This window comes from Sus scrofa, chromosome 2, assembly GCF_054392235.1.
Source record: "Sus scrofa isolate SSC_HxYL_T2T_F1_AM1 chromosome 2, Sscrofa_HxYL_maternal_Yorkshire_Landrace_v2.0, whole genome shotgun sequence".
Lineage (NCBI taxonomy): Eukaryota > Metazoa > Chordata > Mammalia > Artiodactyla > Suidae > Sus > Sus scrofa.
In genome coordinates this window covers 18,474,106-18,493,052 of record NC_139384.1, presented here as the reverse complement: position 1 = coordinate 18,493,052, position 18,947 = coordinate 18,474,106, and the positions used below count along the sequence as shown (strand labels likewise).

The window sequence follows — 18,947 nt, the reverse complement described above, 5'->3', positions numbered from 1 at the left end:
GGATCCTTAACCCACTGAGCAAGGCCGGGGATCGAACCTGCCACCTCATGGATACTAGTCCAATTCATTTCCACTGAGCCATTCTGGGAACTCCTAGGTTATTTCTTCTTGAAGGAATTTGGTAGTTTGTCTTTCAAGTAATTTGTCCATTTTATCTGAGTTGTTGAATTTAGTGGTGTAAAGTTGTTTTTCATAGTGTTCCTTTATTATCCTTTTAATATCGTAGGATCTGGGAGTTCCTGTTGTGGCACAGTGGTTAACGAATCTGACTAGGAACCATGACGTTGTGGGTTGATACCTGGCCTTGCTCAGTGGGTTAAGGATTCGGCATTGCCATGAGCTGTGGTGTAGGTCGCAGACACAGCTCGGATCCTGTGTTGCTGTGGCTGTGGCATAGGCCAGCTGCTACAACTCCAATTGGACCCCTAGCCTGGGAACCTCCATATGCCTCGGGAAGCAGCCCTAGAAAAGGCAAAAAGACTGAAAAAAAAAAAAATGTAGGCTCTGTAGTGATGCCCTTCCTTATATTTTCTTTTCTTTTCTTTTTTTGGCCGTGCCCACAGTATGTGGAAGTTCCCAAGCCAGGGACTGAACGCCACAGCAGTGATAACACCGGATCCGTAACTACTAGGTCACCAGGGAACTCCCTCCCTCATATTCTGATATTGGTTATTTGCAGCTTCTCTTTTTTTTCCTGATCCATCTTGCTAGAGAATTATCAATTTTTTTGATATTTTCAAAGAATCAGCTTTTAGTTTCATTGATTTTTGTCTGTTATTTTTCTGTTTTCTTTTTTGTGGATTTTTCCCTATTATTTTCTTTCCTGTGTTTACCTTGAATATAATTTCCTTTTCTTTTTCTGGTTTCTTAGGATAGAAGCTTAGGTTGTTTATTTGAGACCTTTCTTTTCTAATATAGCATTTAATGCTATACATTTCCCTTTTAAGTATGTCTTTAACTGCATCTCACGGTTATGTTTTGTTTTCGTTCAGTTCAAATTATTTTCCAAATTCTTTATGAATTCTTCTTTGACTTATAGGTTATTAGGAATAAAGTATGTTATTTAATTTCCAAATATTTGGGGATTGTTCAGATAGTCTCTGTTATTTTCTAGTTCAATTCTGTTATGAACAAAAGACATTTTATATAATTCCAGTTCATTTACAATTTTTATTTGTATTATGGCTCAACATATGGACTGTCTTAGTGAATGTTCCACATGCGTTTGAAAAGAATGTGTATCCTGCTGTCTTGAGGTGCATTATTCTCTAAATGTCAGTTGGCTTAAGTTGGTTAATGATGTTCAAATGTTCTGTATCCTTATTGATTCCTATTGAGAGAAGAATATTGGAATCTCCAACTATAAAATTGTGGTTCTTTCTGTTTTCCTTTAGTTTTTGCTTCAGGCATTTGGAACCTCAGTTATTAGGTGCTTATGCATTTAGAATTATGTCCTTTTGATGAACTGACATCTTTGTCATTGTGAGATGTCTCTCTTTATCCCTGTAATATTTCTTGTTCTGAAATAGTCTTTGATGTTAAATAGCCAATGTAGCTTTTTATGATTAGCATTTGCATTGTATATCTTTTTTTTCATCCTTTTATTTTTAACATGTCTGTGTATTTGAATGTAAAATGAATTTCCTATGGGTAGTGTTAAAAAAAAAATCCAATCTGACAACCTCTGCCCTTTTTTATTTTTATTTTTTGGCCACCCATGGCATATGGAGTTTCTGGACCAGGGATCAGAGCCAAGCTGCAGTTACCACCTGTGCCACAGCTGTGGCAGCACTGGACCCTTAACCCACTGCGCCAGGCCAGGGATTGAACTGCATCCCAGTGCTCTAGAGACACTGCCAATCCCGTTGCACCACAAAGGAATTCCAGTCTCTGCCTTTTAATTGGAGCATTTGACCATGTGCATTTACTATGATTATAAATATGATTGGGTTTAAGTCTGTTATTTTCCATTTCTATTTGTCTCATCTCCATGCTCCATTTTTCTTTTTTCTTGTCTCTTTGAATGAGTACCCTTTTTGGGGGGGCTGTATCTATAGTATATGGACATTCCTGGATCAGAGATCAAACCTATGCCACTGCTATAACTAGAGCCACAGCAATGACCATGCTGGATACTTAATCCACTGAGCCACAGGAGAACTCCTGCTTGAGTACTTTCTATGATTCCATTTTTAACTCCACCATTGAATTATTATTTACACTTCTCTTCCTTTCCCTTCTATCTTTTAGTAGTTGCTCCTGGATTTATAGTGTATATGTTTATTGTAAGAGTGAATCTTCATAATAAACCACCTCACATGTATGGTAAGACTCTTACAACTATATATTTACTTCCATTTTATCCCTTCTCTCATTGTCCTACATTTTACTTCTACTTTTCATTTTTATTTTTTATTTTTTTGGTCTTTTAGGCTTTTCTAGGGCAGCTCCCTTGGCATATGAAGGTTCCCAGGCTAGGGGTCAAATCAAAGCTACAGCTGCTGGCCTGTGCCACAGCCACAGTAACGCTGGATCCAGGCCCTGTCTGCAACCTACACCACATCTCACAGCAACGCCAGATCCTTAACCCACTGAGTGAGGCCGGGGATCAAACCCGCAACCTCATGTTTCCTAGTCAGATTCGTTAACCACTGAGCCATGACAGGAACTCCTGTTTTTTTCATTTTTGGCCAACCCGCAGCATATGGAGCTCCCAGGCCAGGAATCAGATCCAAGTCAGAGCTGCGGCCACACCAGATCCCTAGCCCACTGTGTCAGGCCAGAGATTGAACCTGCTTCCCAGTGCTCCCAAGACTCCACCGATCCCATTGCCCCACAACAGGAGCTCCAAACTGCACATGTTTAAAGTTTATAATTTGATGTGTTTCAATATATATATGTATACAAACCATGAAACCATCACCACAACTAAAATAATGAACATACCCATCACCCCTGAAGTTTCCTCATACCCCTTGATAACCCATCCCTTTCTGCCCTCTGTCCTGTCCCCTGAAAACCATTGATCTCCTTTCTATCTCTTGATAAGTTTGCATTTTGTCCTGTCCCCTGAAAACCATTGATCTCCTTTCTGTCTCTTGATAAGTTTGCATTTTCTAGACTTTTATATAAATGACCTCATATAATATATACCTTTTTTTCTGGCTTTTTTCATGAAGTATAAACATTTGTGATTCATGTGCATTTCTGCACATATCAGCGGGGTTTTTTTTCTTTCTGAGTAGTGTTCCATTATATCAGTATACCGTAGTTTATTTATCCATTTACCTATTGAAGGGCATTTGTGGATTTTTTCCAGTTTTTGACTGTTACAAATAAAGCTTCTATGGACATTTATGTACAAGTCTTTGTGTGGATTTATGTTTTCATTTTTATTTTTTTCTTTTTTGTCTTTTTAGAGCCACACCTGCAGTATATGGAGGTTCCCAGGCTAGGGGTCCAATAGGAGCTGTAGCTGCTGGCCTACACCACAGCCACAGCAATGCTAGATCTGAGCTACACCACAGCTCACAGCATTGCCGACTCCTTAACCCACTGAGCAAGGCCAGGGATGGAACCCGCAACCTCATGGTTCCTAGTTGGATTCGTTTCTGTTGCACCATGACGGGAACTCTGTGTTTTTATTTTTCTTGAGTAAATACCTGGTTGTGTAATAGCTAGGTTGTAGGATAGGTATCTTTTAAAGGTTTTTTTTTTAAAAATATTTAATTTAAAAACTTTAATATGTATCCACATATTTGCCATTTCTAGTGCTTTTCATCCCTTTGTATGATCCAGACTTCCTTTTGGTAACATTTTCTTTTTGCCTGAAGAGATTCCTTTTCACATTTCCCATACTACAGGTTGCTTGGTGATGTATTTTTCTTTCATTTTTCTGAGAAAAAGTTTGTTTTGGCTTTTTTTGTTTGTTTTTTGGAAGGTACTTTTGTTAGGTATAAAGTTCTAGGTTTGCAGAATTTTTTCCTCCTTTTAGTATTTCAGCATATTGGTTCTTTGTTTGTTTTGATTGTGCCCACGGCATGCAGAAGTTCCTGGGACAGGGATTGAGCCCATGCCACAGCAGTTACAATGCTGGATCCTTAGCCTGCTGAGCCACCTTCTTTTAGTACTTTAAAGATGATTTCTGATGCAAAGTCTGCTTTCATTCTTATGTTCTTCTCAATGTGATTTTTCTTTTTTCTTCTTCTGCTTTAAAAATGGTCCCTTTTGGCGGGGGGGAAATGGTCCCTTTGCTAGAATCCATGAGGACACAGGTTCGATTCCTGGTCCTGCTCAGTGGATTAAGGATTCACTGTTGCCATAAGCTGTGGTGTAGGTCATAGACACAGCTTGGATCTGATTTGCTTGGCTGTGGTGTAGGCCAGCAGCTGTAGCTCAATTCGCCCCCTAGCCTGGGAACCTCTATATGCTGCAGGTGCAGCCCTAAAAAGACAAAAAAAAAAAAAAAAAAAAGTTCCCTTTGTCATATTTGTAATATTCACATGTTCCAGGGATTGGCGCATGGACATCTTGGGGGCCCATTATTCAGTCTACTCCAGTTAGCATGGATCTAAGGCAGTCTATAGTCTAGATGTGACCTGGCCTCACTCTGAGTCCTGAGGAATCTATTCAATGTTCTGTAATATTAAGTCTCTTTTCATTGTGGATGGTGAAAGTATAGATTGTTCTGCGGATTTCTCCTTATATTCATTTCTGGTGGGTAGGCGTGTGTAGTTTCCTTATACACATTCATATAAGACTTACTCAAGGAGTTCCCTGGTCGTTGCTCAGTGGTAACCAACCCGACTAGTATCCTTGAGGATGGGGGTTCAATCCCTGACCTCACTCAGTGGGTTAAGGATCTGGCATTGCTGTGTGCCGTGGTATAGGTTGTAGACACAGCTCAGATCTGGTGTTGCTATGGTGTGATTTGGCGCTACAGCTCCAATTCGACACCTACCCTGGGACCTTCCCTATGCTGCAGGTGCAGCCCTAAAGAGACCAAAAAAAAAAAAAGGCTTACTCAAAAATCTGAGGGGACCCCTCTGAAAAATCTCCAGAATGCTCTTTCTTGCGTGTCTTCGTCCCCAGCATCTTGCGCTGTGGGTGGCCCTGTTGGCTTTCCCAAGCTGTCTCAGCCCAGTGATGCTGCTGGGCGGTGGGTCCTCCTCTCAGGGCTGCAGCCTGCACTCTCAGGGCAGTCAGCTGGGCGGTGCAGGCCGCCTTGCTGCTTTCCCTTTTGTCTTGTGCTGCTTATTGCCCAGTGCCTGAAAACTTATTGCATGTATTTTTCCATTTTATTAGTTGTATAAAGCAGGAGGATATATCTAGTTTCTGATTCTCCATCATAATTGGAAGTAGAAATTCATACTTACTAATTTTAGTAATTTCTCTGAGGGTTTAAATTTTTTTCCTACATGATCTTGCCATCTATAAATCATGTGGGTTTGATTTCTGCCTTTCCCATTTTTACACTTTTTTTTTTTTTTTTTTGCCTGATACCATTGGCAAAAACCTCTAGTACTTTGTTGAATGTTGTCTGTAACAGACATCCTCGTCTTGTTCTCCATGATAGCAGACTTTTTATGTTTTATTATTAAGATTTTGCTACTTTTTATTGTGGCAAGAGATACATAACATCATTTTAACTGGGGCATTAAGTACATTTCTTTTTTTTTTTTTGGTCTTTTCTAGGGCCGCACCCACGGCATATGGAGGTTCCCAGACTAGGGGTCTAATCAGAGCTGTAGCCACCAGCCTATGCCAGAGCCACAGCAATGGGGGATCCGAGCCGCATCTGCAACCTACACCACGGCTCACGGCAACACCAGATCCTTAACCCACTGAGCAACGCCAGGGACCGAACCTGCAACCTCATGGTTCCTAGTCGGATTCGTTAACCACTGATTCCATTGTTGTACAACCATCACCACTATGCATCTCCACAATGTTTCCACCCCAGAATAAAACTCTGTATCCATTTAAGAATGACTCTGTTACCTCTCCCTCTAGCCGCACTAATCTGCTTTCTGTCTCTGAATTCGACTACTCTAGGTGCTGCATATAAATGGAATCATATAGAGTATTTGTCCTTTGGGGTCTGGCTTCTTTCACTTAGCATACTGTTTTCAGGGGTCATCCATGTCTTAGCAGGTATCAGTACTTAATTCCTTTTGGTAGTTGAGTAATACTCCATTGTATTTTGTTTAGCTGTTCATCTGTTCGTGGAGATTTGAATTGTTTCCACCCTTTGCTATTATGTTACAGCTGCCATTAATGTTCATGTATTAATTTTTGTTTGGACAGCTGTTGTCAGTTCTGGTATATACCTAGGAGCTTTTTTGTTTTTAAAACTTGTTTTTAAATACTTTTAATCAGATTAAGACCCCTTTTTATTCCTATTTTGCCAGAAGCTCTTATGAATGATAACTGAATTTTATCAAAATTTTTTTGTTTTTGAAGTCAGCACATGATTTCCCCCTCCATTCTGTTAATGTGGTAAACTGAATTTTTTTGTTTGGTTGGTTTATTAGTTATATTCTATCTTGTCCTTTATGTATTTTGTTTTTTTTTCTTTTTAGGGCCGCATCTGAGGCATCTGGAAGTTCCCAGGCTAGGGGTCGAATTGGAGCTGCAGCTGCTGCTGGCCTCTGCCACAGCCACAACAATGCAGCATCCAAGCTGCATCTGCAACGTACACCGCAGCTCATGGGCAACACTGAATCCTTAACCCACTGAGCAAAGCCAGAGATCGAACCCGCATCCTCATCGATACTAGTTGGGTTCATTACCTCTGAGCCAGAGTAGGCTTATGGAGGTTCCTAATCGGAGCTATTGCTGCCGGCCTATACACCAGAGCCACAGCAACACCAGATCCGCCAGTCTTTTCCTTTAAATGTTCTCTTTTTTTTCTTTTTCGCTTTTACAATTATATTTTTAGCAAGTGATACCACTTCCTTTAAAAGCACAGAACATAAAATGTATCATCTGGACCATGTTAAAGTGTACAGTTAACACTATGTTCACACTGTTGTGTAAGAGTTAGAGAACTTTTTCGTCTTGTAAAACTGAAGCTATGCCCACTGAGTAACAGTTTCCCACTTCTTGCAGCCGCGCTGCCGCACTTCTATTTTCTGTTTCTATGAATTTGAAGTACTTTAGATACCAAGTTTTTTGTTGTTGTTGTTGTTGTTGTTGTTGTTGTTGTTGTTGTTGTTGTTGTTATTGTTGCTATTTCTTGGGCCGCTCCCGTGGCATATGGAGGTTCCCAGGCTAGGAGTCTAATCGGAGCTGTAGCCACCGGCCTACACCAGAGCCACAGCAAGTCGGGATCCGAGCTGCATCTGCAACCTACACCACAGCTCACGGCAATGCCGGATCAGTTGTGACTCAATTTTTAAAATAGGTATCAGACTATTCAAATTTTTTCTTTTTTTCTGTCAGTTTAGCAAATTTGTACTTTTCTAGGAATTTGCCTGTTTCCTCTGAATTTTAAAATTTGTTGGCGTTCCTGTCGTGGCTCAGTATTAACAAACCCGACTAGTATCCATGAGGATGCAGGTTTGATCCCTGGTCTCGCTCAGTGGATTAAGGATCCGGTGTTGCTATGAGCTGTGGGACAGGTCACAGATGAGACTCGGACCTAGGGTTGCTGTGGCTGTGGTGTAGGCTGGCAGCTGCAGCTCCAGTTCAACCCCTAGCCTGGGAACTTCCACATGCCGTGGGTGTGGCCCTAAAAAAAAAAAAGACAAAATTGTTGGCAAAGGGTCATTTATGATATCCTCTTATTATCTTTTAAAATGTCTTAAGATTTATGTTGATAATTTTTTCTGCCCATTAAATTGGTTATTTTTGCCTTCTTATATTTGTTTGGTCATTCTCACCAGGGATTTATCAATTTTATTATATTAGTCTTTTCAGGGAACCAATTTTTGGCTTTTTTGATTCTCCCCACAGTATATTTGCTTTATTTCATTGATTTCTGTTCTTAACTTTTTTTTTCCTCCTACTTTCTTTGGTTTTAGTTTCTTGTTTTACACCTTCTTGAGATGGATGTTTGAGTCGTGTCATTGATTTTTAGCCTTTTTTCTTATTATGAATAATGTTCCTATGAATATCTGTATAAATGTTTTTACATCAGCATACATATTCATTTCTCTTGAGTATATCTCTTGGGCTTTTATATATATGTGTATGTGTACATATACACACATATATATGTATCTTGGGTCATATGATAACTTTCTGTTTAATTTTTTGAGGAATTGTCTGTTTTTCAAAGCAACTTCTCCATTTCAGTTTCCCACCAGCAGTGGAGAGAGGGCTTCAATTCTTCCACTTCAGTCCCTATCAACACTTGGCTTTCAGATAAAAATTGTACATATTTAAGGTGTACAACATGGTATTTTAATATATGTATATTTTGTGAAATAATTACCACAATCAAGCTAATTAATAGTTAAAATCCATCACCTCACATAGTTACTGTGTGCGCGTGCGCATGCTGAAAACACTTAAGATCTACTCTTTTGGCAAATTTCAAATACGCAATACAGTACTATTAACTCTAGTCACATGCTGCATATTAGATCTCCAGAATGATTAAAACTTTGTACCCTTTGACCAACATCTCCCCATTTCTCCCATCCCTTAGCCCCTGGCAACCACTATTCTAGTCTCTGCCTTTATGAGTGATTTTTTTAGATTGTACCTGTGAGATCATGCAGTATTTGTCTTTCTTTTTTTTTTTTTTTTTTTTGTCTTTTGTCTTTTTTGTTGTTGTTGTTGTTGTTGCTGCTATTTCTTGGGCCGCTCCCGCGGCATATGGAGGTTCCCAAGCTAGGGGTTGAATCGGAGCTGGAGCCACCAGGCCTACGCCAGAGCCACAGCAACACGGGATCCGAGCCGCGTCTGCAACCTACACCACAGCTCACGGCAACGCCGGATCGTTAACCCACTGAGCAAGGGCAGGGACCGAACCCGCAACCTCATGGTTCCTAGTCAGATTCGTTAACCACTGCGCCACGACGGGAACTCCTTTTTTTTTTTTTTTTTTTTTTTTTTTTTAGTATTTGTCTTTCTGTGTCTCACTTACTTCACTTAGCATAATGTCCTGCAGGTTTATACATGTTGTCACAAATGGCAGGATTTTCCTTTTGATAATACGCAGAGTGGAATTCGAAGATCATATGGTGGTTCTATTTTAAATTTTTTGATGAACCTCCATTCTTGTTTCCATACTGTTTCTACCAATATACATTCCCAAATCAACAGTATACAAGAGTTTCTTTTTCTCCACATCCTGGACAGCACTTGGTATCACTTTTTTTAAAAAATAATAAGCATTCTAACAGGTGTGAGGTGATGTATCACTGGAGGTTTGCTTTTCCCTGATAATTGGTGATGTGAGTACCTCGTATATCTGTTGGCCATTTGTATGTCTTCTTTGGAGAAATGTCTGTTCAAATCCTTCGCCCATTTTTCAATCAGATTATTTGTTTTCTTTGCTATTGAATTGTCTGTGAGTTCCATATATATTGTCACTATTAACCCCTTATCAGAGAGAGTTTGCATATTTTCTTCCGTTCTATAGAATTCCCATAACATTGTAGAATTCCTATCTCTATTCTTAAACCATATTATTGTCTTTTTTTTTTTTTTTTTTTTTTTGGCTGCACCCATGCACGCAGAAATTCCTGGGCCAGGGATCAAACCCACACCACAGCAGTGACAACGCCAGATCCTTAACTGCTAGGCCACCAATGAACCCCCACTGATCTTTTTGATTATAGCCATCCTAGTGGGTGTTAAGTAGTATTTCACTGTGGTTTTGATTTGCATTTCCCTAATGCCTGATGATGTGGAGCACTTTTTCATGTGCCACTGGCCATTTGTATATCTTCTTCAGAGACATGTTTATTGAAATTTCTGTCCTTTTAAATTAGATCTATTTTTAAATTTTTATTTGTGTGTGTGTGGTTTTTTTGGGTTTTTTGTTTTTTGTTTTTTTGTTTTTGGCCACATCTATGGTATACAGAAGTTCCAAGCCAGGGATTGAACCTGAGCCACAGCAGTGTCAACACTGAATCCTTAACCACTAGCCACCAAGGAACTCCAGTTAGGTCTATTTTTTAAATGTATGCTGATCACAATTATTTTCTTTTTTTTTTTTTTTTTTTTTTTTGCTATTTCTTGGGCCGCTCCCGTGGCATATGGAGGTTCCCAGTCTAGGGGTCGAATCGGAGCTGTAGCTGCCGGCCTACGCCAGAGCCACAGCAACGCAGGATCCGAGCCGCGTCTGCAACCTACACCACAGCTCACGGCAACGCCAGATCATTAACCCACTGAGCAAGGGCAGGGACCGAACCCGCAACCTCATGGTTCCTAGTCAGATTCATTAACCACTGCGCCACGACGGGAACTCCTATTTTCAAGCCTGTGTCTAATAGTGCTAATACCTGGATCTCTTGTGAGTGTCTTTCAACTGTTTTTTGTTTTTTGGGGTTTCTTCATTTTTTATTTTTTAGGGCCGCACCAACAGCATATGGAAGTTCCCAGGCTAGGCATCAAATTGGAGCTGTAGCTGATGGCCTACACCACAACCACAGCAACCCTGGATCCGAGCCACATCTGTGGCCTACACCACAGCTCATGGCTACACCAGATCCTTAACCCACTGAGGGACTGAACCTGCGTCTTCAAGGATGCTAGTCAGATTTGTTTCCTCAGAGCCATGGTGGGAACTCAACTTTTTTTTTTTTTCTTAGTCATTATTTGAGCTTGACTTCTGATATGCTGGATAATTTTGATTTAATTTGATATGCCAAACTTTTAGAGATATAATTTGAAGTTGTGAGTGCTGTTATTTTCCTCCAGAGAGAATTTTTTCCCTCTGACAGGCAAGTAGGATGGAACCAGATCACCTTAATCTGGTCAGAGACTGAAATGAATTTAATCTGGACTTGTCTTTGTGAGGGATGGTCCATTTCCAGTTTGTTCTTATTTCTAGGGTGTCAGGGATCCTGACTAAAAGCTGTGTTTTTTCCAAGACCTCTCCTCTTTGACAGGTCTGAACTCCAGTTTTTGCCCTTCTCTTGATGACCAGAATCTCCGCTCAGCTTCTCAGCTTCTAAGCCACCACTTTCAAGTCAGCTTTTCTGCTTCTCCACTTTCTTATCTGCATGTACCTCAAGAAGAAAAGCAGCATCTAAATGTCAGGCTTACTGTTCTGCTTTTCTTCTCTCTAGGAGGCTAGATTTCAAGTCCTTGATGCCTTGGTAGCTCTTCATTGACTTTAGGAGCTTTCCTTTGAGAACATATATATTTTCTGCCTTTTTTAGTTCTTTTTTTTTTTCCCTTTTTGACCTCACATGCTGCATGCAGGCATTTCCAGGCCAGGGACTGAACCTGTGCCACAGCAGTGACCTGAGCCACAGCAGTGACAACACTGGATACTTAACCCACAAAGCCACCAGGGAACTCCTGTCGTTGTTCTTGACAGAAGGCTGGCCTGACACCAGCTAACCCACTAGCTCTGGAATTGGAAGTCTCAAACTTTTTTTTTTTTTTTTTTTTTTGTGTCTTTTTGCTATTTCTTTGGGCCGCTCACGCGGCACATGGAGGTCCCCAGGCTAGGGGTCGAACTGGAGCTGTAGCCACTGGCCTACGCCAGAGCCACAGCAACGAGGGATCTGAGCCGCGTCTGCAACCTACACCACAGCTCATGGCAACGCCGGATCGTTAACCCACTGAGCAAGGGCAGGGACCAAACCCACAACCTCATGGTTCCTAGTCAGATTCATCAACCACTGCGCCATGACGGGAACTCCTCAAACATATTTCTTTTTCATAGTTTGTCCAGATTTGGTTAGTCATCAGCACAAAAGTTGGTCATAACTACTTAGTCACCCTTGCTAGAACACTCATGCACCTTACCTTAAAATGCTTATGTGTGCATTTATTACTAAGGCTTTGATGTAGGGCCAGTCCTTTTCTTAGAGCAAGGGTTCACTGATTAGGGTTCACCTGGTCTTACATAAACCACACCCAAATGCATTATTTATAGGGTTTAGTTTTCATTTCTCAAAAATGGAGACACAGGGGGTTCCCCTCGTGGCTCAGCAGTAACGAACCTGACGAGGATCCATGAGGACTTGAGTTCCATCCCTGTCCTCACTCAGTGGGTTAAAGGATCCAGCACTGCCATGAGCTGTGGTGTAGGTCACAACATGGCTTGGATCCCATCTTGCCATGGCTGTGGCCAGCAACTGCAGCTCCGATTTGACCCCTAGCCTGGGAACCTCCATATGCCGCAGATGCAGCCCTAAAAAGCAAAAAAAAAAAAAAAAAAAAAAAAAAGTGGAGACATAATTGAAAATTACTTGTGAAGCAATCTGATTATAGATTCTTTTTAAATTTTCATTATTTTCCACCCTAAATGTTTATCTCAACTATGCTTAATTTGACTATTATTTTTAGCAAATCATTTTTCATCTAGCTTTTCCAAAGTGTTCAATATGGTTTTCATAGGAATAACAATAGTCTTACTTTTTGCACATATTTCATAAGTTTATTTAAATTATATATATATTTTGCTTTTAGGGCCGCCCTTGTGGCATATGGAAGTTCCCAGGCTAGGGGTCAAGTTGGAGCTGTGGCTGCCGCCCTATTCCACAGCCACAGCCACAGGAACACGGGATCTGAGCCATGTCTGTGACCTACACCACAGCTCGCAGCAATGCTTGATCCCTAACCCACTGAGTGGGGCCAGGGATTGAACCCACATCCTCAGGGATACTAGTCAGGTTTGTTACTGCTGGGCCACAAGGGGAACTCCTAAATTATATGTTTAATGAAATGTTTAAGTGTTTGAAATTTAAGTGTTTAATTGGTTAATAAATTACATGTTTAATTAAATTACACTTTATAATAAAAAGTACAACTGGCATATACAGGTTTAATAACAAACACAACTAACCCTCTGTAAGCATAGACCTCAACTAGAGGGCTAATGGGAGCAGATTATCTTACTAGCAGCAGGGCTTTGGGGTCCGTGGGCATTGGTTAGTGCTTTATAGAGGGAATGAAAAGTAGGTTGAGTGACTGAGTGGATGTTGTGTAAGAGGCCTTGTAGAGGTAAGGGTGGGATAGCAGGAGCATACAGAAGGGGAAGAGGAGCCTTGAGGATATAAAGTTCTTAAAACAATGCCTGATATGTCATAAGCACTCAATAAACTTATGTTAGTAATGGCATCATGATTATTTTCTTTTTCTTTTTTTTGGTCTCTTGTCTTTTCGGGACCACACCCGTGGCATATGGAGGTTCCCAGGCTAGGGGTCGAATCAGAGCTGTAGCCGCCGGCCTATACCACAGCCACAGCAGCATGGGATCCGAGCCGCCTCTGTGACCTACACCACAGCTCACAGCAATGCCGGATCCTTAACCCACTAAGCGAGGCCATGGATCGAACCTGCAATCTCATGGTTCCTAGTCGGGTTCGTTAACCACTGAGCCACAACGGGAACTCCCATAATTATTTTCATCATCGGCTGGGAGGTCTGGAAGTTCAGAAAGGAACTCAGATCTGACACCTGCCCTCCTAACCAGCTACTGTTCCAAGCTGAAGTGCTTGTAAAAAGAGCATGTGTATAATAAAGAAACTATGGTCCATCCACAAAGTGGAATACTCAGCAATCAAATGAGATGAACTATGGACAGAGCAATTTGGGTGAATCTCAGGCATTATGCTGAATGAAATGAAAGAAGCCAGTCTCAAAATGCTTTAAACCATGATTCATTTATATGACAGCCTGTCAAAGGCAAAACCACTGTAGAGTGGTGGAGAATGGATCAGTGGTTGCAAGGGGTTAGGGGTCAGGGGAGGATGTGACTACAGTAGGAGAGGAGGGATTTTGGGGGACAGGTGACAAAACTGCTCTACATCCTGGTTCTGGTGGTTGTTATTTACATCTGTATGTGTGTTAGAACTCATAGAACTGTGTCCCTAAAGCAACCAAATTTACTGCCTGTTAATTAACAATATAAAATTAAAACCTTAAATAAAGAGTACTATGGAAATCATCTAAGCTGGCCTGGCCCCAAGTGCAGCCTGGCTGGCTCTTATGTCCGAGCAGAATATGTGCACCCAGGCTTTGTTTTTCTCCTGGGCCATAGTCACTCACTGGCTTTTTTCTTCCTTGTGTTAGATTGGAGCTGGAGGGAGCATCACTGGGCTGAAGTTTAACCCTCTCAATGCCAACCAGTTTTTCACCTCCTCAATGGAGGGAACAACTAGGCTGCAAGACTTTAAAGGCAACACTCTCCGAGTTTTTGCCAGCTCAGGCACCTGCAAGTGAGTAGTTTAACTAGTAGGGGAGAGGGCTTCGAGGCTCTCCATGTAGTTCTGGTGAGAGCATCCCATCCCATTTCTTCCACTGAGACATGGCACAGGGAAGAAAGGAGAGGTGTCAGCTCTTTTCCACCCTTCCATCTTTCTCACACTCTTTCTGTAACTGCTCTTACTCTGGGCCAGGTGGGTTACTGCTTCAGGGAAGGGTTCTGGAGTCTCAGCTTTTCTCTGAGGGAAGGGCTTTGGCTCCTCTGTCAGTCTTTCCTGTAGTAGAGTAGACCTGGATTCTTACTAGACAAGTCAACATGGCATTAGTCTAGAAAGCCACTTAAAGCCTGGAGCAGGAACTAAGAACTTAAGATTCCATTCTCTGTGTTCATTGGTGTATAATGACCTGGCCAGTTTCTTGATAGAAACATAAATGGATAGAAGCATGTTCATAAAACACATTGGACTCCCCAAGAGTGAGTGGCTGGAGAAATTACAAAATGTTCATCGTTTTGACTTCTAGTTAGAGACACAACTCTGCTCCCTAAGCAGTTGAGGGTGTAGGGGTCTTACTAGCACCAGGCTGCCTCACAGGTTAAGAAATACACAAGCAATAGAACAGGACAGGGTGGCCTCAGCTCCATCTTATTCTTCTACAAGAAGCTCTCCTTCTGAAAGATATTAACAGGGGATGCAAAAGGATATATAGCCAGGATTTGAGGGGGAAAATGTGACTCTGAGCTCTCTTGGCTGGGCATCAGGATCCCTGAAGCAGCCCCCAGCATCTTCTCTTCATCCTCAAGTAGCCTGAGGACAAAAGAGCAAGGAAGACAGAGCTTTCCCCTAAATGCTCAGAAGGGGGCAGAAGTTCCTTTCTCGCCAGCTGTGAGGAACAGCCGGGCAGTCCCTGTTCAGTGTGTCATCTCCCTTGGCCCAAAGGGTGAGGAGTAGAGAGAGCAATAGCCAGGCCTGTAGGGGGCAAGCCAGCCTGGGCACTTGCCTATGACTCTGGGTCTGGCAACTTCAGGGACTCTTACTAGCTGAGGGTCCCAGGCCCAGTAGTAACTGGACAAGTTCCTGAGCCCCATCACCCCCATACCCTCTGTCTGGATGGTAGACGAGTCTGAGTGCTCGTCACTGGGAGTCCGCAGCAAGACAGTTCACGCAACATGTACTTACTGGCTGCTCTGCATTAGACATGAACTGCAGCACTGAATACATGGAATTTGCCTCTGTCCCCAAGAATCTTACAGCACAGTCTCTCCCTCCAGCATCTGGTTTTGCAGCCTGGATGTGTCGGTCAGAAGCCGAGTGGTGGTCACAGGAGACAATGTGGGGCATGTGATCCTGCTGAACTTGGACGGCAAGGAGGTGTGTTCTCTGGAGCCCAGGGCCTCCCCTTCCCTCCCTGACCCCCAGCCTCGGTTCTGCACCCCCGTCTGAACCGAGCTCTTCTCTGCAGCTTTGGAATCTGAGAATGCACAAAAAGAAAGTGACCCATGTGGCCTTGAACCCATGCTGTGATTGGTTCCTGGCCACAGCCTCCGTAGATCAAACAGTGAAAATCTGGGACCTGCGCCAGGTTAGAGGGAAATCCAGCTTCCTCTACTCGCTGCCGCACAGGCATCCTGTCAACGCAGGTGTGATATACCAGAGCTCATCCTTCCGCAGACCCTGCAGACCCAACTGCTTCTGGGGTTTTCCCTCAAAGTGTAGAAGCCACTGGGTCAAACTTTTACCCCGATAATGGCCACGCTGAGGTCTGGGAGCCTTTCTGACTATAGCTGTCCCCATCAGCTGCTGAGTTTCTAGAATGTTTTTGTTTGCAGCCCAGACTCACCTCCCCGCCACCATGGCTGTCTGGAGAGGAGTGGGAGGGAGGTGCCCCTGCAAGGGGCTCATGAGGGCAAGGACAGCAGGGGGCCTGTGGTTCCTTGGGCTCAGGGGCTTTTCACTTTACCAGCTCTTTTCAGTCCCGACGGAGCCCGGCTGCTGACCACTGACCAGAAGAGCGAGATTCGGGTTTACTCTGCCTCCCAGTGGGACTGTCCCCCAAGTCTGATCTCACACCCTCACCGCCACTTCCAGCACCTGACACCCATCAAGGTAAGTGATGGAGGGAAGGGAGCTGTGATCATGGGGTGGGTCACGTCCACCCAGGGTTGGAAGAAGGCGGCAAATACGGAAGCCTTTAATCCCAGCTCTCTTCCTTCCCTGACACAAAGCAGTCCCTTACTCTCTGCTCTTTATGTCCCAGCTCTGCAATACTATTTTGCAGTTTTCTTCATGGTTCTTTGATAAGCTTATTTTCCTGAGTTTTTTGGACACAGCCCAGATCTCCCATTTTAGTGACCTGTGTGTGCAGCTGATATGCAAACAACATTATCCTTCTGTTAGCAGCCTCTCTAGCCTCAGCACCCACCCTCCTTCAGAGTTCCAGTCTGGTGATTCTTTCCTGCCCACGCCCTCAGGCAGTATGCACCCTGCCAGTTCTTCTGCTCTGTGTATTCTTTTCTAGACCCACAGCCCCTCTTCAGACCTCCAGGTCTCAGGCCTGGACTTCTTTGGTCAGTAAAGCATAGTTCAAGCAGGCGAACCCCCTGGGTTAGAATCCTTGGGCAAATTAAGCAAATCTGGATCCCAGTTTCCTCATCTATAAAAAGGGAGTAATGGTATCTGACTGACAGGGTTGTTGTGAGATGAATCCATATTTAAAGCATAGGGGCCCCACGCTTAGCACCTAGTCGGTACTCACTAAACAGTGATGATTCAGTAGTGGAGTGGCCCTCACGTACCTCAGATCAAGTCCAAGCTCTCAGCAACACCCGGTCCCTCACCAGTTGGTGTTCCCACGGATCCTCCGTCCTCATCTCCCACTTGGTATCCAGCCAGGCCAACAGAGAGCATCCCAGGTGTGAGTCCTTTCCAAGCCATTGTTTGTACTACTTCTTCCTTTCTTCCTACCAACCACGTCTTTTCTCCTTCAAAACTTCCTCGTAACGCTTTCTGGGGAAAACCCCATCGGGTTCTGTCATTGTAGTAACTGCCAGACTTGTTTTGAGCAGGGTGATCTGGGGAACACAGGTATCCTCCCCCTTCTCAGCCACTAGCCATTTTCTACTCAGCTCATTATTCAGGCCGATGGAGGTGGGAGAACAGTGTGATGACCTCAGAACGTACGTCCTATTTGGTTTTGGTTTCCCAAGGCTTTTCGCTTTGTTGTTATATATAGGCTCACCTCTCTGGTTAATGTCTGGGTGGGGCTGATGTTAAAACATTTATCAGCTGGTATGATCTCAGGAAATGCAAAAGAGAGAGAAGGCCTGAAGGTGTCCTAAGGGTCAGGGAAGCGGGCTGGGGATTTCAGGTTTGCAGTGGTAGATGCACGCGTACTTGCAAACTGTTTTAGTCGTTTCATGTAGGTCTTCTCTTCGTTATTAAATGGTTGGCAGTTGTATTAATGGTGGTGGTGGTAAAGATTACTTTCGATGTCCCTCTTGATAGTATTCTGCACTTACTCTTGTGACCAGCCTCTTCATCTCCTAGGCAACCTGGCATCCTCGGTACAACCTCATTGTCGTGGGCCGATACCCAGATCCTAATTTCAAAAGTTGTACCCCTCACGAATTAAGAACAATCGATGTGTTTGATGGAAGCTCAGGAAAGATGATGTATCAGCTGTATGACCCAGAATCCTCTGGTATCATGTCGGTGAGGCTTGGGCCCTTAAATAATAGTGGGAGAAAGCAGGGACCCAACCTACCTTACTGACCAAAAAGGACCAGAAATTAGTCCTCATGTGCCCTTCTCCCAGTACCTTCACGCCCTTCTCATGCTTACCCCCTTGTCTCTGCAGCTCAATGAGTTCAATCTCATGGGGGACACGCTGGCCTCTGTGATGGGTGAGTGTGTCTCAGGCTGGTCAAGCCCACCCTACTCCCCTAGGTTCAGTGCAGGTTAACCTCAGCCCAGCCCCACTGCCTTCACCCCAGGGTTGTAGACAGCAAAGAAGATAACCAGGAGACAGTGGTCTCTTTGGCCTAGGCCCTCCATCCCTCTTGCTTTGCCTTGGTCACAGCAATGCTCGGCTGCTGTCTAGTTTCCTGGTATCTCCCTACCAAGTCTTAGGTTCCTCGGGCCAGCCCCAAGTTCTCGGAGGGTGATAATGGAAGGTGCAAGTCAGATTGGTTTCACTCCTCCTAGGTTATCACATTCTCATTTGGAGCCAGGAGGAAGCTGGGATGCGGAAATGAGAGACATTTATGGAGGTGGGGGCCAAGCAAGGGCTTGGAGCCATATGAGAACAAGTTCTTCGAGAAGAGGCGGCTTTGTGTTGAAGGGCCAAAGGTACCCAAGTGTTAGGGCTGAAGCAGGGGCACTGGGACTGGAACACTGGCATGTACTGCTCTGGACTTAGCTCCAGAAACTTCTCCAGAGTTGGCGACCCAGCTGCTCTGAGGGTCCCTGTTGTATCTAGCCTGGAGCCAAGCTTCTCTTTTTCTTCTCTGACACGCAGTGCCAGAGGGTCAGGTAGTAGTTTTTGATGTGTGCTCACTATTCACATGGCCAATAAAACCATACCCAACTGAGTTTTGGAGTGGATCTTCCAGC

At 43.5% G+C, this 18,947-nt stretch overlaps 1 protein-coding gene across 11 annotated transcripts in view; it reads left to right on the top strand.

Moving 5' to 3' along the window:
- Positions 1-18,925, top strand: part of DDB2 (damage specific DNA binding protein 2) — a 39,813-nt gene extending 20,888 nt beyond the window's left edge. For 5 of the 11 annotated variants that reach the window (XM_085011316.1, XM_085011315.1, XM_085011311.1 and 2 more), the window contains 7 exons: positions 14,206-14,351; positions 15,608-15,707; positions 15,799-15,976; positions 16,300-16,442; positions 17,883-18,047; positions 18,193-18,238; positions 18,540-18,925. In XM_085011316.1, coding sequence (XP_084867442.1) covers positions 14,278-14,351; positions 15,608-15,707; positions 15,799-15,976; positions 16,300-16,442; positions 17,883-18,047; positions 18,193-18,238; positions 18,540-18,589 — 756 coding nt within the window. In that variant the 5' untranslated portion in view covers positions 14,206-14,277 and the 3' untranslated portion in view covers positions 18,590-18,925. Of the gene's footprint in view, positions 1-14,205; positions 14,352-15,607; positions 15,708-15,798; positions 15,977-16,299; positions 17,795-17,882; positions 18,048-18,192; positions 18,443-18,539 lie in introns of those variants that run through there. The other 6 variants (XM_085011314.1, XM_085011313.1, XM_013994357.3 and 3 more) reach the window with 3 other exon arrangements.
- Positions 18,926-18,947: the final 22 nt, after the last annotated feature.